Source organism: Chlamydotis macqueenii, chromosome 16 (genome assembly GCF_036417535.1).
Source record: "Chlamydotis macqueenii isolate bChlMac1 chromosome 16, bChlMac1.mat, whole genome shotgun sequence".
NCBI lineage: Eukaryota > Metazoa > Chordata > Aves > Otidiformes > Otididae > Chlamydotis > Chlamydotis macqueenii.
Window position 1 is genome coordinate 15,378,773 of NC_141571.1, and position 26,923 is coordinate 15,405,695.

At 61.0% G+C, this 26,923-nt stretch overlaps 1 protein-coding gene across 1 annotated transcript; it reads right to left on the reverse strand.

The window, feature by feature from the left end:
* Positions 1-12,391: 12,391 nt before the first annotated feature.
* STK35 (serine/threonine kinase 35) lies at positions 12,392-25,762 on the reverse strand. Its single transcript, XM_086760836.1, has 3 exons — positions 25,318-25,762; positions 19,225-19,972; positions 12,392-12,973 (listed from the first exon to the last, which is right to left on the reverse strand). Exons 1-2 carry the CDS (start codon positions 25,745-25,747, stop codon positions 19,260-19,262), a joined length of 1,143 nt encoding a protein of 380 aa, XP_086616962.1. The 5' UTR covers positions 25,748-25,762; the 3' UTR covers positions 12,392-12,973; positions 19,225-19,259.
* Positions 25,763-26,923: the final 1,161 nt, after the last annotated feature.

Here is a 26,923-nt window from a genome sequence, read left to right on the forward strand (position 1 = left end):
CCCCGGGTGGGGGGCTCCCTCCAGCGGCCCCGGCCCGGCCCGGCCCGGCCCGGCTCTGCCCGCAGCCCCGCGGGCCGCGACGGTTGCCATGGCGACGCGTTGTGGCGTGCGGGGCCCGGGGCTGGGGGCTCGGCCGGGGGGGCCCTGCCTGCCCTCGCCCCCCTCCAGCCGCGGGCAGAGCTGCCGGGGACGGGGCTCCAGGGACCGGGGCGGCCGCGGGTCCTGCCCCCTCTCCCTGCGCTCGGTTTCCCGCACCCAGCCGTGCACCCCCCGCCTTCTCCCCCAAGCTTTTCCCCGCGACGCCTTTTGCTCTCAGCGGCGGTGGTTTGCGGGGGACATGCCCCAATTGTCTACGAGACTGTACACCCCAAAATTATTCGTATCTTCACCTCCATAAACGTCAAGGATCAGCTCCCTCCGGTCCCCGGGAGTCACTCGGTACCCGGGGCTGGGTGGCACCGGGGTGGCCTTGAGGGGAGACGGCCACGCGTGCAGGGAGAGGGGCGCAGCCCCGCTCCCCCCTGCCCGCTGGATTTACAGGGGCCGCGGGGCCGCAGGTGGCTCACGGCGAGCCAGCGCACAATGTTGTCACAGCACCGCGCACCGCATGGCGCAGAGGGCTCGGTGCCGGCCTTGGGCTGGGCGTCCCGCACCTGGGGGGGTGAGGTGGCTCCGTCCCCCGCCCCAGGGCTGCTTCCCATCCCACCGGAGGGAGGAGAGCGGAGCGGCCAAGGGCTCTGTGCTTCCCCCTTAGCAGGCACGTTTTGTTTCATCCCCATCTTGTGCCTTTGCTGTTGCGATGGGGCTGTGAGAGTGCTAACCCGGCGAAAGGACCGTCTTCTGAAGGACTGCGGGGTTTGTGGTCATTGGAGAAACAAAAATATAATTTCCAAAGCTTTTCTTCCCTCCGAGGGACGTTCTGTTGCTCCTCCAGCGTGCCTCACCTCTGCTCCATGGAGCACGGCTGCCCTGTTTATCACACCGCGGACACCTCGCTGAGCTTTGAGTCGCTGGGTTTTTGAGCTTCTGCCTCTGGGGCTGGTGAAACCTCCCAGCCTGGGCTGCTCCAAACAACTGTGCCACTGTTTGTAAGCGTTTCTGGGAGGAGGATTGCCAATGGCCCTGCCCTGGGTTCCTGAGCATGAGGACATCGCCGTCAGCGCCCCACTGCTGCTCCGCATGGGACCGGCTCTGCGCCCGGCGCGGGGCGGACCTGCGGTGCCCACGGACAGGCTTCAGCTTCGCTCCTCGCTGCTGTGCAGACGTTTGTGTTTGCCAGGAAAGCATAGGTGGTTCTGAGGCACTAATGGGATCGCTGGGCTCTAGGGCATGCTGTGGGGTGGGGGGATTTTTGCTTCTCAAGGGTGACTCTTGCGGTCTTTACGTCTGAGGCCAGACGCGCTCCAGAGCTTTGCTCTCCGCAGGGAGACGGAGGCTGTTTCCCAAAGCGTCAGGAGTTTTGTTAACTTCAACACACGAGCCTTACTAAAGAGGCGTGTTGAAATAGGATATAGACTGCTCCGTCAAGTGCAGCGAGCTTCGTTTTGGGTAGGAAGGGATTTTTCCTGCTCCGCTTCGCTGCGGGACCCGGCTGCCCGGTCAGCTGTTCTATTGTGGAGGGGAGACGGGCTGGTCCGGCTCAGAGCAGCAAGCTCAATGCCACCAACAGCGCGTTCGTCAGCGAACCGGACGGGCGTCCTGTGTCTGAAGGTGCCTTCGTATTCCCTGCGATTAAATCTTTGGGTCAGGGATTAGCCTTAATGCTGCCTTGTACGCTTAGCTGGTGCGTCTCTGCTGAGCGTTTTTAATTGAATGATAGGCAAGAGCCATAACAGCAGCCCCGAGCTGCTGCTGGAGCGCCGAGGGAGGAGCCGGTCTGTCATTTTAAGAAATCAATGCATCCTCACAAGGCAGCCGGAGCTTAGCTTTCATTTCACAGCTGCCAGGAGATTAACTAGACAATTGTCAGGTGCGATTCTCTGACAGACAAGGGAGATAACAAATATGAGTGAAGGCTGATAGCCCGGCTTCAAGAGGAGGGCTGGCAGAGATCAGTGTTTGGTAAAACGGCCAAGTTGTTGCAGGAAATGAATGTTCGTGCTCGTGTCGTGGCTCCCAGTCCTGTCACTGGGCTGTGTGTGCTGGGAACTGGACCTGTGTCTTTTTCCCTCGGCACTGGTGGTCTGGGGGCTTAAGGACATCCGAAGAGCCCCGCGCAGAGACTTGCACTGAGCCTGTTTGTACTTCTCATTGTCATACACGCTAACCTTCATCCCAAATCCAGCACGGAAAGACAGAGTCCCTTTGGCTGCCCCTGTCCTGAAGAGCTGGCCAAGCTGCTGTCTTGATTTTAGGGATACGAGCATAAACCTGCTTATAGTCTGCAGCTGAAATGGCACTGTTTTCAATGGTTTTGCATCGGGGATCAACTAAACGGCAGGGTTTTCTAGCACTCTCTGAACCTCTTTGAATTCATACAACTGTGGCTGAGCATCCAAGCACCCTGTGCCCCTTTCCCCCCTCTCACCAGCTGAGCTGTCTCCGTAGCAGAGCTGACAGCCGTTGTCTGCCACGTTTGTCATTCTGCCGCAGCATCAAAATAAAGAACTTGTTAGTCCTGTCTTTGAGATCAAGACATAAGCAGACAATTGATTTTCCTCCCTCTTCTCATTAGAGAGCTCTGACACTTAATAAAACATGTATTTCCACTCTCGGGGTAAGCAAAACACCTGGATAGTGCCTGTCAGAGAGAGCTGGGAGAGGGGATTCATCTTTATGGAAAATCGATAGCTGGAACAGAGAAATTGGCAGAACCCAAATTAAAAGTCGCCGGCAATTTCTGTCTTCGTATTTCATCCCTACTGCATTTCTGAAACAGTAATTTGCTGCGAAGGAAACGGCCACAGGGACGGGGAGGAGGACGGACTCCGTGCCTGGTGCTGCTGCTTCCAGGTGGGACCTTGCGGGGGAGGTGGGGGCGCCGGCCGGGCGCGGCTCTTTGGGCAGCGCCTGGTTCGAGGTGAGCCCCATCCCGGCGCTGCGCAGCACGGGCCTTTCTGCTGGGGCTGTGTCACCACGGACATCGCTGACAGCACTGTTGTAACAGTCTCCCAACATCACCAGCTCCTCCGGGGTGCCTGACCGGGTCCCCGCGTCCCCGCACGGCGCCCACAACTCCCCGCGTTTGCCCGGCCCCACGGGAGCAGGGCTGCCCGTCAGCTGGCTGCTCCGAGCTGCTTCAAACCCCCTTATCGCAGGAGTGGGACTGCTTGACTCACTGCTTGCTCCCGGCTTCGCTGGTGCCTCATGTACCTGAAATAAATCACACATCACAGATCTATCCCAATCTAAACCAGCGCCACACGCCAGCGAACTCGCCTTGCTCCTCAGGCTGTGATTCAGAAGGCTCACTGTGAGGAGGAAGAGGGATGTACATTTTCTAAGGAACCTGGTGGGGGGAACTGCTCTCCTGGGATGCAAAAGCCCCCGCAGGACCAGGCCAGGAAGGAGTTAATGGTGTTCCCGAAGCAGCTGTTACCTCCACTGATGGCACCCTAAGAGGGAGCCCTGGCTGGAACACCCCGGAGTTTGGGGCAGCTGTTTGCCCACGCTGGGTTTGGACGCTGGTTTGGGGCAAAAATCTTCCCTGGTCTGTGCTCAGCCCTGGGATCTGCTGTGTGCGGGGCGGGGTGCTCGGGATCTCCTTGGGTAGGGGAGCCTCCATCTGCCGGCTCTCCGCTCCCCGCTGCGCGTTTGATGGCTGAACAGCCTGGAGGGGTCTTGGCACGGAAGGGGGGTCCTGGGCCAGAGGGACCCTCCTTTCTCCAGCAGTGACGTTGACCTAAGCACCCCGACCTGTCTGCGGGGTGTGAGAGGTGAGAGCTCGTCCGGGCTGCAGCTTTACCCGTGGTCTAGCTGAGGAAGATGGAGCGGGGTCGCGGGAGCTCATTTATCTCGCTGGAACCCCCCCAAGCCCGTCTGGATGTCCTGGTGCTGTGCTGTGCTGCACTGTGCAAGGCGGACGTCCTTGCGCAGACGTTCAAGGCAGGCTGTCGTGTCCCACATCCCACGAGACGGCTCTTGCTGGCAAGCGTGCACGCCCCTTCTTCCCGGAAAACTTCCCGAGGGGGTCGCGCTGGCTTGGATGCGGGGCAGAGAGCAAAGGCAGAGAAAGTGTGAAACTCACTGAGCCTGCAGCCTTGTCCCCCGGTTGTCACCTGCGCTCCGGCCCCGCTCAGGGCTGCGGCTCGAGGGGAGCGCGGTCGGGCTAACGTCAGGGCGCGGTGATCTTGGGGAGCCAGGCGTCGGGCTAACGTCAGGGCACGGTGATCTCGGGGAGCCAGGCGTCGGGCTAACGTCAGGGCACGGTGATCTCGGGGAGCCAGGCGTCCGCCCTCCCCGGGGCACCGTGCACGAACGCAGCTCCGAGGTTGGAGCGCTTGTCCCCTGGGAACACGGTGACCAGCACCGTTAGTACCAGTGGGCAGAGCCCGGTGGGCAGCGCTGCCGCCTGCGTCCTGCGATTTATCGCCTGGCCGGCTGGCTCGCGCTCCCTTCCGTCTCTCGGGGCTGGCGTTAATCTGCAGCTCCAACGTGCCGGATGAATCAGGCCAAAGCATTCGTTCTCACAGCGGCCTCCACGCGAGGCAGGGGCTGCAAACCCCCAGGGCGTGAGCAAGGCAGGGGCCTTTATTTCTTGCGCTTGAAGGCTGTGGCGAGTTTGGGAACATTTGCCCAAACAGTTTTGGGGCATTTCTGTGTTACAAGGAGGAACTGAGGCTCACGGTGAGATAACAACCTGGCTGGGTTTGCAGAAGAGGGGACGTGAACCCTCTGCTTCCAGCTCAGCATCCCTCCCTGATTTCCAGAAGGGGAATGAGCATCTTTCACAAAACCATGGATGCTGCCCTTCCCGGGTTAAACTGGGAGTGACCACGGGGCTGGATCCGTGTGGAGGGAGCAGAGCTGGGGCGGCTTTGCTGCTGCTCGCAGGGGTGCTCGCCCCAGGGGCCTCATCGAGCCCGGACGCCGGGGCAGGGGGCTGTGGCGCCGCGTGGCGGTGGGATCGATCCAGGGGAGCCGGCAGGGCCGTACCGCGGGGCCAGAGCAGGGAACGCTGACAGCCCCCGGCTGCGGCGGCAGGACGACGAGGGTGAAGTCATGCCCATGTCAGCTCATCCATCTCCGCCGCGCGCAGGCTGCTCCCGGGGGACGCGCAGGCTCTGGCAGCTCTAAGTGGGCTTGGAGGCGGATGCAATTCTGGAGAGCAAGATTCCCTTGCAAAACCTGAAAAAAAAAAAAAAAATAAAAAAAAATTAAAGTTCTTGGCTGAGAAGCTTGTTTAAAGATCTTATCTCTGGCAGAGGAAATAAGGTCTTAATTCCCTCCCTCGCTGCCTGCCTCCCAGCGTGTCTTCGCAAGCGCTGGGTCCCAGAGGAGCGCAGGCCATTAGCGCTGCCAGGAAACGAGCTGGAGATGAGTGGGGAGGAGAAGTGGAGAGAAGTGGGGAGGAGAAGTGGAGAGGAGAAGTGCCTTTTGCTGGTGACACGGAGACTGACCTGAAGTGGCTCAGGGCGAAGCTGCTGCCTCTGCCACGTGCGGTCCCTGCCGTGGGGAGAGGCAGGTGGAGCGCGCGTGGGGTGGACACCCTGTGCAGCTCCGCAAATGTGCATCCGAGGCAAAAAAAAAAAATCTATTTGGCTTTCTGGCTTGGCCATCTTTCTTTTCTGAAGCCTTGGTTGGAATCGGGAGGCGGTTTGGGCGACGTTGCTCCCCCTGCTCCATCCCCGGGGGAAGGGCTGGCATCCCTGGGGTTTGACGGGGTGGCCGTGGCTGTCCCACGCATTTCGGGGCTGCCCCACGCGTTTCGGGGCTGCGCTGCTCCTGTCCGAGCTGTCGGGCTGCTGTGTGCAGTGGGATGAAAGATATTTAATACGCGACAGCTCGATGCTGTCCATGGCCTTATCCACCGTGTGGCAGAGCGCCGGGGCCAGGCTGTCCCTGTGCCGGGACCCCCGTGCCTGTCCTGCAGCCAAACGGGGGTCAGAGGGTGAGGAGGGTCCCCCACTGCCTCGCAGAGCCCCCGCTCGCCAGCCTGCCGCCTTTCGTACCCTCGCGTTCCGTCGTCACCTCCACCCGCACGAAGAGCCTCGCCTGAGTCATCTCCCGGGTAAGCGCAGTGTGTGGGCTCGCCGCAGCGCTCGCTGTTCATCCTCTGCTTTGCCCGAGCCTGCCGCGGGGTAAAATAGAGCTATTCATCAGCGCGGAGAGGAGGCAGACGGATGTCCTGGCCCGATGAAACAGGCCTTGCTCTCCTCCTACCAGCTGGTGTCTCGGTGGGCCAGTGAGGACTGCGTAAGTGGCTGCTGCTTGAGGAGCTCAAGAGATCTTAAAAGAAATATGGACTTGTGTCCTGCGCTCAATGGCTTAGTGCTCCAGCTACAAAAGGCAGCGCCAGAGCCGCTGTGGAGAGGAGGCTCTTGAAAATGTTCCTACCGTGCGTTGAAGCAGGGAGAGGGAGCAAAGTCGATGGCAGCGGCATCTCACCTCTGATGTTAAATCCTGCTGGGCTGAGGTTTGCCCAGCTGGCACCCAGGACGGTGGCTGCCATGGGTCTCCTCGCCCGTCCCACCCTCGCCCTGCTGCCTGGCCACGGCTTTGCCACGTGTGGCTCTCCCCCACCACGTGCGGCTCTCCCCCACCACGTGCCCTCCCCAGGTCCCCAAGGAGCGCGGGGCAGGGAGCGGCTGGTGCTGGGCTGCATTTGTCAGCTATCGAGTGATTGCAGCCCTCTTTGCATGCGAAATAGCAGGTCTCCAGAGAGCGGATCCAGAGTGAGCCATCCCTCCTGGTGACTGACACCAGCCTCCCGCTGTTAGCGATGTTAAAAGCTTTTCAGCTCTCGGCTGTGCCGCGTGGTCACCTGCCCTTACCGGCTCCCTGCCCGCAGCATGGTGGCACGTGCGTGAGCCCACCTGGGCTCCCACCCCAGCTCCTGCTGGGTGTCAGCTTCGTCACGTTTGCAGGGGCCGAGCGCGGAGCTCGTTACGCGTCCGGTAACACACAGACGGCCGCGTGATGCTGGAACCTGGAGGTCGGCGAAATGATCCTTGTCGCAGGTGGAGCTTAAACCAGAGGGAAGTCGTGGGAGCAAAGGAGCCTCCACGGAGGCGCAGCAGCATTTGTGCTGGGGAGTTTGTGAGCAGCCCCTCGCCCTGTGAGCGCCGAGCTGGTGACCACACAGCGGCAGCAACGCGGCACGGCCGGCTCTCAGCAGCTGCACTCGTCACCAGGACTGGGACAGTCTTGGGGCTTGTCCCACACCTGCTGCCAGTGCGACCAGAGCTGAGCTGGCCCCTTGCCTGCCTGCGGGCAGGACTGTGGGGGATGTCTGAGCACCCAGGTGGGTTGCTCTCGCAGTGGGTACCACGCAGCCGATGCCCCTCACCCATGCGATAACCCAGTTGGAAGCTGGGGAAAACCTGGCCTGGGCCCCCCTCGCCTGCCGGCCGGTGAGTGGGACAGCTCTGGCCCCTCGGTATCGCTCCAGCCGGGGCCGATCAGTCCCCCTGCGGCCCCACCGGGTTGAAAGCATCCATTTTAGGTCCCTGTCGGAAGCGATTAGGGAGCACAATGCTGACGGCCGCGCGGGAAGAGCCTGCGGCCACGGGGCCAGCGGTGCTGGGGCTGCCGGAGGGGGAGCGGGAAGGGAGCACTGGCCGCCGAGCACGTCCCAGCGCTGGCACCGCGGCTGCCGCAGGTCGCACGAGGCTGCGGGGCTGTTACGAAGGGCTGGTGAGCGGCGGTGCGTGGCCCCACTGTGTCCCTCACCAGCTCAGGGTGGCCCCAGGCTGCTTCACACCTAGGAAATCCCTGGTTGCCGTTCCCTGTGCAAATAAAAACTCGCTGCAGGACGCGGCTCAGCCTCACTGTGCTGTTCCTGTCGTGGATGTCAGCTGTGGAACAGGGGGTCTCAGCTGGAAACGGGGCAACAGGGGCTCCAGCGGCTGTGACTGGCTTGGTTTTGGTCTGTGAGAACAGGGCTAATCCTAATCCGGGGCGAGAATAAACGGCCGCGGGTGCTGCGTGCCAGGGAGCCGCATCCTGGTTGGCGCCGGCCGCTGTTTGGTGCCCTAAGCCCTCGAGGTCAGGCCAGCTCGCCCGGCCAGCGCTGAGCCAGACCTGCCCTCCGGGACCCCCTTAGGGCCTTGGTCTGCCCACCGCTACTGGGGGACTCCCCTTCCTTACAAACCCACTGCTGGCAGCGCAGCTGAGGACAAACGGACAAAACTGGTGTTTCAAGTTGTGTGTGGCTTTTCAACCCCATCAAATAGCTTTATTCACACAAACGTCTCTTAATTTACAAAGCCTCTGCCACTCATACACATCAGGGCATCCACAGTGTTCAAAGAACTTAAATAGAACGTCTCATACCAACCCAAGTAAACCAAGTACAAAAAAATATATAAAGTTGTTCACACATAGGTCCTAGATTACCAGCTTCTGTGCAAAAAAAAAAAAAGAAAAATACAGGTTCATTTACTAATATAATTATCTTTAGTTTGGAGTCTGGGTTTAAGCCTTCTACCCTTGCTAGCTGAGCGCAGGGCTGCAGGGAGCGGAGGGAGCCCGAGCAGGGCTCGGCCAGGGTGTCCCTGTCCCGGGCTCGCCCGGCGCTGCTCGGCCCCAGCACCTCCCTGGCGTCGCAGGGAAGCAGCTCCGCAAAGCTGCTGGGGCTTGCTGGGAGTGAGCTGAAGGCCCAGGATGGGGACAGGCGCCGGGATGGGGACACCAAGCACGAGCTCCTCCCGCAGCCTGGACATCACCCTTGGAGCTCACAGCCCTTGGGCAGACAGAAATGGGATTTGTCACATTGCAGCTGGAAGAGAGCAGCTCCCTGTGCTTTCCTTCCAGCTGCGTCCGCTGCCCTGACACCCTGCTCTAAAGTGTGAAATGCTTCTGGACGCGAGGAACCATATGCTGGGACGCGCACGGTTACCAGCTGAGCGGCAGAGGAGCTGCCGGCACAGCTCTCCCCATCACCAGCGACGGCTCCGGTGTCGCAGCGTGGCGAGGGAGCCGGCAGCACCAGCATCGGCCGCGTCCTGCTGCCAGGCGACCCGCGCTGCTGGGCGGGGAGAGCCCGGGGCTGCCCCTCTGCCGAACCTCAGACCCGCGCAGCCTGCCTGGTGGGATGGGAGGCTGCCAGAAGCCGGGGTGAAGCACGCAGCCTGCTCGTACGGCACGGCTGAGCCGGCGCGGGGCCGAGCACCGCACGCCCGTCCCGCAGCAGCGTCGCCGAAACAGGAGCAGGAGCCCCGCTGGCCCCAGGCAGCTGTAGTGTGAGGCTTGGGCAGTACGTGCCTGGGGTAGCGAAGAACCGCAGCGACATGTTTCCCTGCTCTCATGACCTGCAGAAAGCACAGGGAAACACGTCCCAGTCTGGGCCCTGGAACGGTTGCTCCGTAACGCTTAGCAGGCTTAAACCCAGACTCGGTACTGCATACGGAGGAGACACACGACACACACAACGGAGGATTTCCACAACGATGTTAATGCTCGTTTTAAGTCTTATTGCTCCAGAAAGGCTCCGGGAGCCTCTGATATGTGAAGGAGCTGGGTCCTGAGGAGTAAAGGAAGACCAGAGGGGTAACTTATCTGTCACTAGCACCGCTGAACCTCAAAGACAGCAGCAAGGGGACAAGGGGGAGCTAATCTGACCCCTCTAGGCTAGAGCCACCTCTGCTCTCTCCTCCCCACGCATCGAAGCTGGCCGGGAGACCCCCGCGACGCCCGCGTGATGCCGGCAGTGGCAGCCCTGCTGCAGGCTGGTGCAGATAACACGTTTCCCAATCCTCCTGAGGCTTGGCTTGTTCCCCCCACCCCCCCACATCCCTCTTGTAAACAGCGTAGTCAGAAGTAAACAGTTTCATACAATCACTCCCCGGCCTGGGCACCGGCTGGGGCCTCATAAGCCCAGAGGGCAGCAGGGTTTCGAAGAGGGTGCTTGGCTCCCCCCACACTGACCAGGCCCCCCCGGCACCTGGATGCGCAGCTCGCTGCAGCCGGGAGGAGATGGAGACAGCCTGGTCGTGGGCTGGGCACGGGCTGCAGGCTCAGTGCTGCTTTCTTAAGTTTGAGTTTTCCCAGCGGCGCATCCTAATGCCAAAAACATCTACAGCGGGAGGAGAAGTTCAGCCTGCAGGAGCTGGGCAGGAGATGCCCAAAAGACCCAGCTGGGAAGAGAAGCCTAAACATCCCCCATCCCACAGCACGTGCAGGTTTGAGCTGTTCCCTGTTCCCACCTTGTTCTAGAGGGAGTGCTGGTCTGGGCCAAAGTAACCGGGAGGAGAGATGCTAGGAGCTGTAAACACAATGCAAGTTTCCGTACAGTCTGGGGTGCTGAGCACAAACAGCAGCAAAATCACCAGGGAGAAATGCTCTTAAAAGGAGAAAGTAATCAGGGAAGCATCCAGGGTGGCCAAAGGCTAGCAGCCCTAGGACTCGTCCTCGGAAGTGTTTGCTAAATCCTAAGTAAGGCACTACGGTCTAGCTCACTAACGTCAAGCTGCTTTAAAAATATCTGCAACACGAAAGCTGAGGTGGAGACGTGTGGTTTGAAGACGGCCTGAAACAGCAATGCACCAAGAGGGCTGACTCTCCCAGGGCCGGCCTGGACGCTGCCTGCCAGGCTCACGCCTGCACCCAGAGAGGAGCAGGGTGCTGGGAGCTGGGGGAGGCAGTGGTTCCGGCGAGCAGCCCGCTCACCACCTTCCATCTCCACATCCTGCATTTCAGCATGGAAACCCCCTGCTAGGAATCTCCCTTCTGCCGGGGCGTAACGCCCGGTGAGGGGCCCTCCCGGCAGGGAAAGCCACGTGAGCAGGGCTGGGAGGGTAAAGCCCTCTTACCGCACGCATTCGAGCCAGGGTTCGGTTCTAACGGCTGTAACAGTCAGGAGCAAAGGCTGTGTCAGGTGGAGGAAGGACGGCCCAGGGATCAGGGCACTAACGCTGTACCGGTGACGACAGGGTTCAGCTCCGGTCTCCCCGCAGCCCTCCTGCGGGATGCAGGGCTCTGCCAGCCCTCCCCAGGAGCCGGGGGGAGAACCCCCCTCGGCGTGGCTGCTGCAGGGATCTGCTGGGCTCAGAGCGGAGCGAGAGCGGCCAGAGCGCCGTTCAAAGCCCCCGAGAGCGCTCTCCGGCCAGGGCCGAGCGCGGCAGCCGCTGACCAACCCCAAACTGCTCCAGCCCCAGTGACCAGCCTGGCAGGAGTCTGGGCGGCCATGGGCTGGCTGTGGCTGGCCACAGCCCGCAGAAGCATCCCTAGGAACAAACAGAAGAGCAGCGTGGGAACAGGGGCTTGGCGCCAAATTTGTGCTGTCCAAACCTTTACAAATCACAGACACACAGTCTGGAGCCTCCTGGCATCGTCCTCCTAAGAGGGACCTGGCCTTCCTGCAGCGACAGCCTTAGCTTTGTGTCCTGGAACAGATGGAAGAGAAAAAAAACAACCCCCTCCCTCCTTTCCCTGCTGCAGCTCTGCTTTGGCCCACGTGAATGGACTGCACTTCCATTCCTCCCCATGAGGTCAACAAAGTACACCCAGGAGATACGAGGAGGTGCTGCCAGTCCAGCAACCTTCCGGAGACGACACAGGAAACCTGGAGCCTGCACGCAGGCTCGGGGCAGCTCCCACAGCCAGGGACGAGGGGATCGGAGGGACCCTCTCCTGCCTGCAGCCCCGGCCAGCCGTGGTCTGGTCTGAGCACCCGGCAGCTCGGGAGCGACGCTGGTCAGACCAGCCCGACCAGCCTGCTCCCCAAACCGCTGCGGGGTGATTCAGCCTGGTGAGAAATGTTCTAATTGGTTCAGGACCTGCAGGGTGGAGAAGAGGTGGTGCTTTACCTTGCATTTACAGCGAGCAAAGCCTAAGGACCATCAACACGGGGTCAGCCCCGAAATATCAGTGTTGCCCTAAACAGAGGCAAGGAAATTGAGTATTAACCGCTCGGCCTGAGGTACCAATCTCCTACCTGAGCTGTGCCGTAACCAAATCTACTCAGCAGCATTGACTTCTGCTTCCTGGAGATAGTTATCTAGCAGGGAAATGGTTTTGCGGGAGGCTAGAATCCAGCCCGTGAGCCATTGAGGCCAAACCTCCTCCTCTCCCAGGTTGTTCCTAACAACTGAAGTTTGGCATTAAACGGACAGAGCAGTGGACTGCTGCCTGTTTCTCTTGTAGGCAGATGATGCCCACCTGAAAATGTACTTACGGGCTCCCCGTTGCCCTCTGCACAGAAAACCAAACAAACATCACTAATGAAATCCAGCTTGGGGAGAATGAAGGTCTGCACATCGCAGCAGCGGCCCGGCCTTGCCTTACCACGCTCCTTATCCGAACGGTAACTGTGCAGCTCACCCGCTCAGGTGCTGCCCGGCTATGAAATTATTTACCTGCTTCCAACGCGTGGGCTGAGACTCACCTTTTCTAGAGCATTGCACTCCCAATGCAAACCTGGCAATCGCTTTGCTCCCCTGCCCATTAGGTGAAAGCAACGGCTTTAAACCCAAAGCTGCGCCCAGCCGGGCTCCGAGACAGCGCCTGGCAGCACGCATCACTGCCGGGCTGCCGATCTCCCCTCCTCGCGGAACCAGAGCTTCTCTAGAAACATCTACTGAGCCAGCGGCAGCACAGGAGACACGGTGAGGGGAGCAAGGCAGCTCCGCTCTCCGGATCTCGTTTAGAAGTCTCACGAGCATGACAGCTGCCAGCTTCTGCTCGTCTACGGGCCCCCGCACCCCCTCCCACATCCCCACAACAACGCTTCCCAACAAAACAAAGTAACACTCAAAGATTTCACATTGCTGGAGATCCTGCAGACCAGGGATCTTCTGTATCATCATCTTCCCTTATCTTTGACTTCCCTCGTTGCACGTAAATAATGGAGATTATGGGTCCCTGGTAAATAAACCTGCGAGGAAAACAAGAAAGGAGAGAGGTCAGGTAGGTCAGCGGTTTTGTCCCAGTCACTACATCGTGACAACGTCCTGCCAGCCCTCCCGCTGCCCTCCAACCCTTTACACAGGTAAAGCAAGAAGGATGGTTCAGTGTGCTTGCTGCACCTCTCCTTACAGTCCCAAGCCTTAATTAAAGCGTCATTTGAGGGCCTGGGAGAACGAGACAAGTGCGCACCTTCTCACCGCGCAGCCTCACACAACGACCGCCAACAGCAACGCTGCAAACTGCGCCGGGCAGAAGTCATTTGGCTTGGTGCTGGAGTCATTTGGCTGCTGGGCGGGAGGGCTGAGGACGCCGCTGCAGAAAGGGAGCCCCACAGCCTTCCCACTGGTCCCAGTTAGTCCGAGCTGGGCTTTGCCACTGCGGGTCTGGACTCCAGTTTACAGCCAGTTCTTTCCCAGGAGTGATTCAGACACCCCCGCACAGAGCACGCTGCCAAGGTCGGCACGCATCCAGCCGCCCCAGCACGCGGGCTGAGCTGCGATGGGTCGGCTGGGGCTGAGCGCTGCCCCGCGTGTCGGTAACGCAGCCCCATCCAGGGGCTCGCCGCAGTGACAGCCCGGCTGGGACAAGGACGAGCGTTATCACAGCACAGCCTGGCCTTGAGGGTCCACGTGATGCAGGCGCGAGCGCCGGCTCCCGGTCCTCCACCGGGAAAGGTGGAACAAGCTGTGACAGCGGGGACGCGCTGAACCGCTTGCCCCGTGCGTCAGCAGCAGCTCAGGCTTCTCAAGTGGCTCTGCAAGAGGCAGTTCAAACCCATTTCGGCGCAGCCGACAGCAGAGCAGGAGGGGTTCGCAGTGCGGCCGTGCTGCGCTTGTGACAGCCCACGAGGATGCTCGGTGCCAGGGATTTCAGGGAAGAACGGGCAGATCTCTGCGCACCAGCCCCTGCTCCGGCCAAAGCCCCAGCGTACTGCATCCCCCACGGCCCCCAGAGCACCAAGGGCGCTGCACCCATTCCTCCCCAGCCCCAGCCCCAGCCCCACACCATCCCAGCTCAGGGATGCAGAAATGCTCAACACTGCCCAGAAGCCACCAGCATTTTCCTCCCCGTTTGTTTGCAACCTGGCAAATTCCCGGTGGACATCCCCATCCAGCAGCCAGTCTGCACCCAGCAGAAGAACTGGGAGCATGCAGTGTCACTCCTGTACGGGACACATCTTTCAGAATGTCACAATCTTTAGAGCAGGGACCAGCAGAGCTGAGGCCAGGGGTTGTGCTGGGAAGCAGCGGGGATGTTCCGATGAAAGCTGGGACCCACCCACCCGACGGAGGGGCCCGGGGGTCTCCCCGCTGCTGTCAGCTCTGCCCACTGGCACCTCGAGAGCTTCCTGCAGCGTGGGACAGGGCCGGAGGTCACTGAAACACCTGCAAACCTCCAACCCGAGGGGAGGGCCCTGCCTCACTGCATCACCCCTCGTGCTACGCACAGGTCAGAATTTCCTAGCAGTTTAATTTTTCCCCAGGCTTCAGCTCTGAGCTCAGAGGTGGGGGTGGGGTGGGGGATGAGGTGTGTGGGTTTAGCTTCCCCCCACTTCAGCAGGGGCAGATCCACGCTGAGGGGCACAGCCAGGTCCTCTCCCTCCAGGGATGAGCGAGCGGCTCTGCAAAGACACCAAGCGACAGCGGCTGAGCAGCGAGAGAGACCTGCTGAAGAAAAACTGCCACTGCCCAGCAAATTACTCAAATCCCCCAGCCCTAGGAAATCTCATTAAAGAAATCCATGCCTGAGGAACACATTTCTGAAGGAAGAGGCTGCCTGTGCTGCTCGGAACAGAAGCCGTGGCCATGGGCATAGTGCTTTTCAGGAGAGGTTAACCAGGAGATGCCGCCTTTGTGGGCTGCAATCAGAAAAACCCTTTCTGTTTGAGAAGGCAAGCTTGGGAGAGGCACCCGGACAGCAGGTCAGAGGCAATTGTGCGAGGAATTTTCTGGAAGATTTTTCCTGTGGTGCAGCTTCATTAGCAAGTAGCGCAGCGTTTCTGTTCACGCTTCCCTGGAGCAGGAGCATTTTCAGGGAGGGTGCTTGCTTGAGCGGCCCGGAGCTCACAGCTCTGAGACAGGAGAGCTCACTCCATTGACGCACGGTGTTTCAGGGGCTTGTTCAAGAGCTTTTAATCCCTCCACTGATGCCACTTACAGTTTTAATCAGCTCGAATGTTCATTCTGCATCAGCAGGATATGAACCAGCAGCCCATGGAGTCCAGCCTAAGATGACGCTCACGCGTGGGTCATGGCAGAGACGGGAGGCGGCGATGCGGCCGGTGGGCTCAGGGCACGTTTTCCGCAGGGTAACATCCGAGTTGAGCGATACTAAGAGAGAAGAGCTAACGACGCAACAGCCCTGCTCCCTGACAGCTCGCAGAGATGCTGCTGCTGTGTCTGATCCCTGCCCTCCAGGTCTGAAATTCTGCTGGGCAGCAGTTCACCAGCAGCGCTCAGGAGCGGCTGGGCACAGCACCAGAGAGCTCCTGACGGGGACAGACACCGTCACGCGGGGAGAGATGTGCTTGTTCAGCATCAGCACCCGTCGCATTTTGGAAATGCAAAGAGGAAAACAATGTGAATGCAAACGGCTACTTTCAGCTGAAACGGCAATGACCAAAACCAGTGACAGAGGAGGAGCAGCAGCGCTGGAGGGAAACAGGCCGGCCTCAGCGTCAGACCTCCCTGTGAAGGCACTTAAGACACCGAGATGCTGCCGTCTGCACCGCATTGCATGCACAGATTCCCCAAAATCAGTCCTACTGTTTTATCCACTGTGAAAGTATCACGGAGTACGATCTACCAGAAGCAGCTGCCTTCCATACCGAGCTCAACCATTGCAGTTTGACCTCCTACTCAAACTAAATCTACAAGGTTTCTTAAACGTGTAACTGCAGGCGGTGGGTGATGCTGTCGCTCGCTCCCCTTCTTTCTGTGGCCACCGGTGCCACTCCAGCGAGCGGCAAACAGCCACCTGCTCTCGCTGACCTCGCTCCACAGCAACCTAAGGGTTGCCCAGTCCGCAGTGCACAAACCCACAGTGCTGGAGGGTCCCCAGCGTCCACAGGAGGCCCCTCGCCTGCGCAGGGGAACTCGGGAGGGCAGCTACAAGACAGGCAGGCAGGAAAGAAGGAGAGAAGAGAGTGGTCCCAACCTTCCAGTACCGACAAGGAGAGGTGAAATACTCCTCAGTGCGTGCAGGCCAGGGCTGGGCTATCACACATCAATCAAGAGACAATCAGCAGGTACCCAGCACAATCCAGTCACTCCCTAATTGCACTAGAAAGGCTTTTGTCCTCTTTGCCCAAAAGGCATGCTTTTGGGAACAGCCATCTCAGGGTTTGAACTCCTCAGCAGGACGTACAGAAGCACAGCGTTCAAATAAGAAAGAGAAGACTCTCATTTTGCCCAACGAAATGCTGCTCACCTCTGCTGGCCCTACGGCCCCAGGGCCACCAGCAGCGCTGGTGAGGGGAGCAGGAGATAAGCAGGCTCATCGCCACCCCAGCCACCCTGGTGTCTGGCAGGAACCCAGCCAGAAACACCTTCCTGGCCGAGAACTGGCATTTAGTATCTGCATTTTGGAAGCGTAACAGAGCATGACGCCTGCTGACTGGCAGGTGCGGGCAGCATCCGCAGCAGAACTAAAGGCAAAGCTGCTGGGACAGAACAAAATCGTAAGAGACCCGTGGCACACCAAAGAATAAACAGAAATCTGACTGCCTGGCTCAGGGAGGGTTACGGTTTTCCAGGTCATGACATGAGCCAAGGCTGAGCCGTCTGAAGCCGTCCTGAGGAAAAGAACTTGCTGCATGACCCAGCATGTAAGCTCCGTGCCGGTGCCACAATTAAGCTGGAAGAGGTTACTTGAGTTTCTTGGTCAACTTAAATTACCTGAGAGCAGAATTCAGGTCCTGCTCTAAATCCCGTTTTAAGCTTCTCAGGCGGGTTTCCAATTTGGGATTTGCATTTAATATCAGCCAGAGGTAGGCTGCTCTGAATGCACAGATACACATGCACTAGGAAAACCCTACAGGAAAGCACAGCAGGTATCCCGCTGCCCCCTAAACGAGCCAGAGGAACGCTCCCCACAGCGCAACGCTCTGGGTTTGCGGTGAACATATGGCCGGCGCCGGGCTGCTATCTGGGCCAGGCGACGTACGCCGGGCTGCGTTATGTAAGCGCATCCGTCTCTGCTGCAGCTGGGACACCGACCCACGGAGCGATCCGTGCAGACTCCGGGCTGTGGATGGAGACGGGGGGGGAAGCTGCAGAAAGCAGCTGGGTTTGAAGCAAACAGCCGCGGGGTAGGACTGTCCCCTCCGTGTTTGTTATCCTGCATGTACTATTCCGCAGATCTGCGCAGGATGAATTTTTCCCGGAGGGCACAAGCTGGTTGCATAACTCAGCATCATCGTGTCAGCAGAGAGCGAGCGCAGATGGCAGTCCCGCAAACCCCGGCGCTCTGCCCTCAGCGGCCAGAGCCGCCCCACGCCTCGCCCTGGGGCACGGGTGGGGTGCCCCGCTCTCGCCCCAGGACTCCATCACACCCAACTCAAGGGCTCACATTTCTGCAGATTCACTCCCCCACCCTAATCCCCAGCTCACGCTTGCACTGGGACCAGTATCAAGCCCCAGCCCCAGGCGGAAGCAGTCGCATCAATGACTTGCCCTGGAAATCTCAAGGGAGTTAAATATTTTGTGCCAAGGGTGTGGAGGGGATGGTTTGTGGACCAGTTTGGACAAACCACCAGTGACAGAACTAGCCCTTTCCCAAGGGGCCATTCCATTTCCGTACTCCTATTTCTCTGCACTCGTGCACACACAGAGACGGGATGGGCAGCACACCCCTTTATGTAAGCTCAGGAAGCCTCAGGTGGGCAGCAGTGAGGGTTGTTGGTTTTTTTTTTGTTTTGTTTTGTTTTTTGTTTTTTTTTTTTTTAAGCAAAATCTGCCCAAATGGCCCACCTTCCCCACTGCCCTGCTGCTGGAGGGTCGCTCGCGGGAGGCCAGGCACAGCCATTGGCTGCAAGGCTGAAGCTGGGTGTTTGCTGGCCACAGCAGCCATCTCCTCCCTCTTTGCTCTCTTGTTTCTGCAGTCTGCTCTGGTCCAGGAGGATCTGCGTGGTTTTGGGATGAGGCAAGGGCTGGGAGCCCAAGCTGCAACACCAGCACCTGACACAGTCAGGCTTTCAGAGGTCTCCTGTGACCAGCAAGGGTCAAGCAGCTCTGCAGGAGCTTAAGAACGAACCTGGGCTGGGAAGACGTCAGCCTCACCCCTCCTAATCTGTAATTTTTCAGTTTCACTGAAGTGTTTGGCCAGGAGAATCCATAGTAACAGCTCCTGTTTACAGACAGTTTTGCAATGCAGGCAACACCTCCCACTCCTTCGGTGTCACTGTTAATGACACCACCAGCTACCCCACGTCCCTGGCACAATTCGGGAACCGAGCTGCAGGGAGAAGGGAGGGGACTCTGCTGGAATGGAGGTGAGCTCAGCCTGAGCACAACTGTTTGCAAGCTTCCCTCCTGAGCAGATGCGGGTCTACAAACTCAGATGCTGGAGACCGAAGCATCCTACTGGGCTTGGGCCACCGCAGTTCCCACCAACTGGTTCACAACGGCCTTTAGCATGGAAACGAAATGAGACAGACCCACAACTGGACCCATGTGCCTCGCGCGTGAAAGCAAAGGCAACAGCCAAGACAGACCCACCGCTCCAAGCCGGCCGAGCCCCGAGGTGTCCCGTCCGAGTCTGAGGGGAAGGGGACTGTGCTAGACAGCACGGTGCTCCCAGCACCAACCGCAGAAGTTATACCACATAGCAGGGGAGGCAGAACTGGCAGCTCCTTCCCCGCCTCTGGGAGAGGCGGACGTACCCAAAGCCGATGTCAGAAGGTGCCCACAGGTCTCTCTGCCGTGCACCAGTCTATCTCAGCCACTGGCCAGGACCTCTGAGGAGCAGGGCTCCTGCCCAGCCCCGCCAGCTCCACTGGGCCTTTGGGCAGCAGCAGAATGTACAGCTGCTAATTCTGTTTCCCACCTCTGGTTTATTTTTGCAGTAGAATAGGTGGAAAAAAACCTCTCTGAAGCGGTGCTCTGATGAGTCACTATAGAAATAGCGCTGGGAACATAAAAGACTCCTTTGTGTCACTACAAAGTGCATTATCGGGCTGGTTCAGCAGACAGAATAATACAAAAACTGCGGATCACTTACCCAGCTGCAAAGCACAGCAGTGCCCTGCCCTGAATTTAAGCAGCACACGTAACCTGGTCCATTCTGGTTTCAAGCTCAAAGGCATCAGGTCGATCCTGCGGGTTAGCAGCCAACATGTCTTTCAAGAGCTGCTTGATCCCCTCAGACATGGAAGTCCTGCGTTTCTGAGGGATGTGCAGCTCCATCTTTGGGTTTTCTAGCAGCGCTTCCCCAACGGGCACAATCTCAGTCCCCTGCTTGATGTAGGTCCCCAGCAGCTCCTTCTTGGTCTCTGCGTCGATGAAAGTGATCCTCTCGATCATGGCCCAGATGATGATGCCGAGGGCGAAGATGTCAGCCTTGGCAGTGTAGTGTCCCTCCCAGACCTCCGGCGCCATGTAGAAATCGGAGCCGCAAGCCGACGACAGCCAGTACTTGTTCACATTCACATTTCTGTGCTCGTGCCCGCCCTCCTTGCCCCGCGCAGTCAGGCCGGCGCAGACCTTACTCAGCCCAAAGTCAGCCACCTTGAGAACAGGGGTGCCAGACTTCTCTGTTATCAGGATGTTGTCCGGTTTCAGGTCCCGGTGGACAATGTGGTTCTTGTGCAGGAAGGCAATGGCGCTGGTCAGCTGCAGCATGAAGCTCTTGTTTGTGGCTGGGTCGGGTCTTCGCGAGAGTATGTACTGGTTGAGGTCTCCCCCTTCGCAGAACTCCATGACGAACCAGAGATAGCAAGGCTCCTCTGCGTAGCCCAGGATCCTCTCACCTAACGAGAGGAGACAAAAGCAAGGGTGGGTTTTTCAGACACATCACATAGCGTCCACACTAACTCAGCACAGGCACGGAGCGGGTCTGGTTTACGTGGATAAAGGCATTATGAGTGGGACCTATCGCACTGCAGGGTACCAGCAGTGATGCTGGCACTGCCGTGCCTTCAAGCGCTTTAGGATCCTGCTGAGCGTCACACACCAGTGCCACCTTTAACTGAGCCTGGGAGCCAGCGCAGGGACCTGTTCCCAGCAAAGCGCAGGTGTGCGAGCGAGCCCGAGCACACGGCTTCTCAGGTGCTCGCAGGGAACCTGGACGCAGAGGGTTATTCTCCTGCGCTCCCGTCAGGCAGTTCTCCCCAGGCTCTGAAAGCCAAAGCAGCACAGACTTGAACCACAATTAGCAGTGGGTCTACGTGAAAAACATCAGTTCTACGCGAACGCCGGCTCTCCCACCTGAGCTCTGCCACAGGAGGCAAAGGCTGGTTATACCTCACGCTGCACCAGCACAGCCGCAAGCGGGGAGTAAATCCCACCCCCAACGCCGTGCCAGCACAGCCTTGCTAAGAGCAGCCACGCCAGAGTCAAAGCCTCGCGGCAGGCTGGCTCTCCTCAGACTAAACTTGTGCCTTTAAGCATTGCCTTTGTGCTAGGGGAGCTCTGCCCCTTCACACAGCTTCCAGTAAGCACCAACAAGTCTTTAAAGAGAGGAAACTGGAGGCCCAAGCAGCAAACAACGTTTAAGTGCAATCTCAGTCACACTTAGGAATATAACTGTTGTCTCGCTCGTTAGTGCCGCTACTCAATTCTATGCCCCAAACAGCTGCTTCCTTCACCAGCCACCTCACTGAGCTCTCAGGTCCAATTCACTGAACCCAGGTTTTCCTCCACAGGCCCCCTGCCACGGCAAACCACTCTCTTGCACAGAAACTAGACACGCAGAGAGCTGCAACACCATCGCATCGGCTAACGGCGTCGGGTCTGCCGCCGGTGCTCCCCAGCGCAGCCTGCCCAGCCCCGTTAGCCAACGGCCAGGATGCAAAACCCACTGCCAGACCCCACAGCACCCGCGTGGCAGGAAGAGCCTGCACACACAACCAGGGCACCATTTTGCTCTAGGAACTAGGGTTTTTGGTTTCTTTTACCTTCAAGCACTGTAAGGGAGAAGCTGGAGGACACGACTCGCCTCTGCCACAGTTAACAAGTCACAGAGACGAACCTGAGTGCTTGGAAAGCAGTTCAATAACTCCACCCATCTGACAGGGCTGGGTTTTAGTAAAGCCCTAGAGAGGACCTGGGAAAGCGTCAGGTAAAGCCAACGACTCCCGGGGACACCAAGCCCCGGGCCGCCCAGCGCCCGCGATGGTCAGCGATCGGTGCGGCTGGGAATATTGGTTATTTGGACAAACAGTCTGTATCCATGGCTACTGCTATGGAAATGAAAGTCTGCACAACAAGGGTTTGGCTGCACCTCCCTGCCCTCAGCGGAAGATGAAGGGTTAGGTCTGGGGACCATGGACAGGCTGGAGACATGGGGCAGTGGGTGCACATTGAGGGGCCAAATGAGACCCCCGAAGCGCTGGAGAGGGGTGCAGCATGCCAGCCCAAGGACCAACTGGGAGAAGCACAGGACAGCTTCACCCTGGAGGCCAAAACACCAACGAAGAGCAGAAGCCGTTCGTCCCAGTAGCGGAGACCTTTGCACAGCCAGGAGGTGCCCGGCTCACAGCGCTGCTGCCACTTCGGGTGTGCCAAACCCCAGCGACGTCGCAGCAGGGCACAGGGCTTTGCTTTCCTGCTCCCCTCAGCATCCGCGTAGCCCCAACACGAGGAGCAGCGGGGTTTGGCTCTTCTCACCCAGGAACCGCACCGCGACAGGGAGCACGGCAGTGCGCCATGCCTGCACATGGCCAGGAGCATCAACCCAGGGCACGCAGGCGGGAGGCGAGAGCGTTCGCACAGCAGCGCTGCCGACAGCCCCTTCCGCAGGGAATCGCCTCAAACGCCGGCTTCCAGCAGCAGGGACCCGCCGGCTCCAGCAAGCCGAGGTTTGTTTTTAGCATAACGAAGGCTGTGATTTGCAACGTGGCCCCCGAACCCCTGAAGCGCAGGGAGGACGCCGCTGACCCAGCGGTAGCTGCAAGCACCGCGTGCTTCACTGTGGGTGGAGCGCTGCTAGGAGAGGCTTAAACCAAGAGTAAATATTTCCTTATTTTCTTTCTATAATCTGAAAGTGGTTTAGTTGTTAAATCATCTTCCTTGCCTTCAAAACAAACAGCTTTAAACATAAAGAGCTGGGAAGCCGCTTCCTGAAGCTGAGATGTTAGCAAACCGAAGCCAGGCAGCCAAGAGCTGAGGAGATGCAGATGACAGGCCAGACCTGTTCTCCATCACAACGCCAGCGTCCCCGCACGCTCCCTGCCCTGGCACTGACGGCACACCCTAACCTCTCCATCCCTGCAGCAGCCCTCCCTGTCCTGGGAGCTCATTAACAGCTCGCTAATTTGCTTAGCATCCCAGGGCGAGGAGGAAAAAAAAAATCTAATGGCAGTGGAACCAGCATCCCTGTGCGTAACCTCTGACTCCCTCTGCGGAAAGTGGCCGCGCTGGGGAGACAGGAGCCAGTGGCACACGCGTGGGCGATGCCGGGGCAGCCCACGAGCGAGGCTGGGCACTGGTGACAAGCTGGTGGCCCCCCGGGTGACAGGCTAGGAAGCAAAATCCTACATCTGTATCACTGCTGTGGGTTAGGAACGAAGAGGGGGGCACGTGGCCGTGCACAAGCCCCAAAGGTGTGCACGGATCCGGCCACCAAACACGTTTCTCGAGCACACGTCGCTCCTCCAGGCTCAGCGCCGGGCTTTCGGCTTCCTTTTTGCACCCTGCCCCTAAATTTATTATTCCACATCTCATTAAAATGCTGAAGGCACTGTAGCTGAGACCCGACATCGCCTGGTGTCCTGACAGTTGTGCTCCCGATTCAGAAAGTCCCCGATTAATCCCCCCCCGCGCCCTGAGCCCCGGCTCGTTGGCACAGCATCTGTGCAGGCCCGTAAATAGCCCAGCTGCGGTCGTGCAGAATGGCACGGCAGCACAGCTACGTGCCGGCTACCGCGGCCAGAGCAACAGCGCGGTGGCTCCACGCGCGCATGGAAGGAGGGCAAGCAGACGTGGGAGGCTCATCCAGCTCTGGCTTGTGTTTTGAAAATATTTATCGGTGCCACAACAGACCCGAAGGTTGGAAAGGCGGCGAGCAGAGCCGCTGCCCGAGCCCGTGGCCAGCAGATAACACAGCCCGGGAGGATGGCAGATGGAGGGGAGAAGGATGCGCTCCGGTTTGGGCAGTAAAACCGCTGCTCTCCAGCCCTGGGATGGACAGCCCAGCTCTGCTCCCTTCCCCAGGGCTCAGCAGGACCACGGCAGCCACAGGGAAGTCGGGGAGGGGGCTCTCTCCTCACCTGGAGATGGGGAACACCTACAGCTCCGAGAGCTCTCCCTGAGCCGTGCCACCTCTTCTCAGGGGCGCAACAGGGCAGAGGGAGGGCAGGAGAGCCCCACACCTGCCAGGGAGAGCCTGACTTGCTGCAGCCGGACAGGCGCTCAGAGGGGAGAGCGCGCTCCCTGCCCAGGGCGGCGTGCGGCGAGGGCACGTAAAGGAAGCACCCCGGCTGTACGGAAAATGGGACACGGCCCTCCCGGCAGGGGCTCCCGGGGCGCCTGTGCGCAGAGTGGGAAGGGAGAGCGGGATCAGGGCTGCACGGGGCAGAGGCGGGCAGGACCGGACACGTCCCCCCAGGTTTGCGGAGGGGACAGGCGGGGCAGGGGCAGCCCGGGAGCCAGAGGTCTGTCCAGAGGAGCCAGGGTCTCAGCAGCTCTGCGTTAAGTCTGTGCCCAGCACAGGGTTTGGAGGCTGGCTAGACTTGGGGGGCTCAGCTAGCGGGGCACGGGGAGACTGAGCTCCCCAAGGTGCGTACAGGAGTCCTGGTGCAGAAGTTTGGGGAAGGAGGGTGAGCTGGCTGCGGCAGGCTGGGGGGCGCGGGGGCACTGAGGATACAGGGCTCTGGTATTTTTCCACATCTTCACTGCACGCTGGCAGAGCTGGGGTTGACAAGCAGCCAAGGGAGCAGAGGGAGGGAGGGGGCATCTCGGAGATGTCACCATCACAGCCATCGGCTGTGGCAGGAGAAGGTGACCCCGAGAGCCCCATGATGCTGCTGAGGGACCCCAGGGGAAGATAGGGGTGTCAGCCCAGGCCACAGGCACTGGTGCTTCCAGGGCTCTCCCCACAGAGCCAGCACCTGGGAGGGGAATGGGGACAGGACAGCACAAACAGCCCCAAAGCTGTAACAACTCGAGGGAGCAGGCAGGGCACCGTCACGGGCTGCAGCCTTGGGGTGCTCAGAGGAGACAGGACTGTGCGTCAGGCAGAGAGGGGGGAGATGTCCCCTTGGTGTGACTGGGGCAGGCTGGTGAAGGTCCCCGAAGGACGTGTGTGGGCTGTGGTGCAGGTCAGGGTAGCAGAGGGATCCCCAGGAGGGGGGTGTAAGGGAGGAGGAGGTGGTAAGGCTGGCTGGGAGTGCAGGGAAAGGCTGAGGGCAGCACACAGGGATGCTCCCCAGGGCTGGGTCTGAGCCTGGAGGTGATAACAGGGTCCCTCGGGAGCAGGGGCACGGGGCTGGGTGCGGCAGAGGTGCAGGGTACAAGGAGGGACCCCATGGGCAGGGCACAGGGCTGCCAAGGCACGGGGTGGGAGCTTGGGAGCAGCACACAGAGGAAGGGGAGGGAATGGAGGGGACACACAAGAGGAGCTCCAGGGCACAGCACAGGACCGGCAGTGCTGGGCAGGGGTCCCAAGCAGTGTCTGGGGTGGGTGGGAGCAAAGAGGGGTGCTGGGGCTGAAGAGGGACCCTGTGGGGGAGCCCTGCAGGGACAGGACCCAGGCGGGTGATGGGAGCATGTCTGGGGCAGACACCGCTGTGCTGCAGAGGGGACCCCAGCGCTGGCAGGGGTGACACAGGGGACTGGGACGACCAGGGGTGCGGCGGGGGGAGCCTGGGGGTGGTTACACCGCCAAAGCAGCGAGTTAGGGTGGAGGGAGGGGGGGCTTTGAGTGGTTCTCTGGGGGCAGGTGACGCCAAGGAGGGATTTGAGCAACGGGGTGATGACAGAGGGCGACGGGGCTGCTCAGGGGTATCCCAGAGGTCGCCTGGCGCGGGGGCACTGGTGACAGCAGGGAGGCGGCAGAGCCAGGGGCAGATAGCCCAGGGGTGGGGGTGACACTGGGCTGGGGGGCACGCAGGGAGGGCGATGCCGGAGGGCCCGGGGGGGCTGGGGGGGGGGGTACCTTTGAGAGAGGTCTCGACGAGGCGCAGGTAGAGCTGGCTGCGCTTGTTGCCGTGGCTCATGCGCTGGCCCAGGCCGTGCCGCTGCAGGACGCACTCCTCGAAGCGCACCACGTTGGGGTGCTGCCGCCGGAGGCTGGTCAGGGCCCAGAACTCCGCCAGCGCCAGCTCCACGTTCTCGGGAGCGTCGCAACGGATCCGTTTCACCGCCAAGCGGGCGCCGCTGCGGCCCGATACCGCCTCGTACACCACGCCGTAGGCCCCGCGGCCGATCTCGGCCAGCAGGCTGTACCGCGGGGTCCCGCCGCCGCCCCCCGGGCCGGGCCCGGCCGCCACCGTCGCCGCCGCCGCCATGGGGCCTCGCCGCGTTGCCGCCCGCCGCCGCCGCGTCGGCCTTTGTGTCCCGCGGCGGCCGCCGTCCGCCGTTTCCATGGTGCCGCCGCAGCGGGGGGGGCGCGCGCCTGCCGCCGCCGCCGCCCCCCCAGCCCCGCGCGCCGGGGAGCGCCGCGCCGGGGAGCGCCGCGCGGGCGAGGGGGCACGCGCCGCCGCGTCGGAGGGCGGAAAAGCGCGCCCTGCCTGCCCCTTTAAGCGCTCGGCCAATCGCGGCGGCGCGGGACGAACCACGGCGGCGGCGGGGGGGGACGGCGGACGCCGCGCCGGGACCCGACCTCTCCCTAACGGCGGGACGGGTCTCGGCGGCGGCGGCTCGGTTTTTTTACGCCGTCCCCGGTAGTCGGGGCGCCGCGCCGCCAGCGCGCCTCAGCGCGGCGGGGGTTCAACGCGGCGGTCGGCCCCCTCCTCCCCCCCGCCGCCGTGGTACGCGCCGGCCCGGTGTAAACAGGCCGGTCATGGGGGCGGCGGCGGCCGGCGGGGCCTGGTCCGGTCTCCCCGTTCCCCTCCCCGCCGGGCACGGCGCGGGGCGGGCGGTGCGGGCCCGCGGGGCTCACCTGGAGCGCGGCGGCAGGCTCCGGGCCGGGCGCTGCGGCGGCGGCGTGGTGTGAACGGGGCGGGGCGGCGGCGGCGGCGGCGGGATAAGAGCGGGGCCGCGCGCCCTGACGTAACCCCTTATGTAACGGCGGGGGTGACACGCCCCCGCCCACCCCGCCCCCCCCCCACCACCGCACCGGGACGGTCGGTGCCCCGGGCTGTGCAGCCCCGTTTGGAGCCCCGGCAGCGTTCGGGGGGTCCCTCCCGGGCTCCGCACCCACCCTGCCCGGGACGGCCCGACCCCCCCCCCGCCCCGGGGGGGGGGGGGGTTTCCAGCTGGAAGTTCCCCGGCAAAGTCACTGAGATCGCGGGGGGCACCGCCGCAGTGTCCCGGGGGTTTTGGGGGGGCCCGGTGTGGGGTGGGGTGGGGCAGCACCCACCGGGTGCCCCAGGGACTGGATGTGCTCACCCGAAGCGGGGCGCAGCGGCTGCCGGGACCCCGAGAGGCGGTGGGGGCCGGGGAGGGGCCCCCGGGGCTGCCGTGTGTCCCCCCGGGATGGCCGCGGCCCCCGGGACCTGGGCCCTGGCTCCCCGCGGGGCTGGGTCGGCCGTGTCCCCACGCGGGGGTCCCTTCGTGTGCCGCTGTGCCGCTCCCCGTGGCCTTGAGGGGGGCAGCGGCTC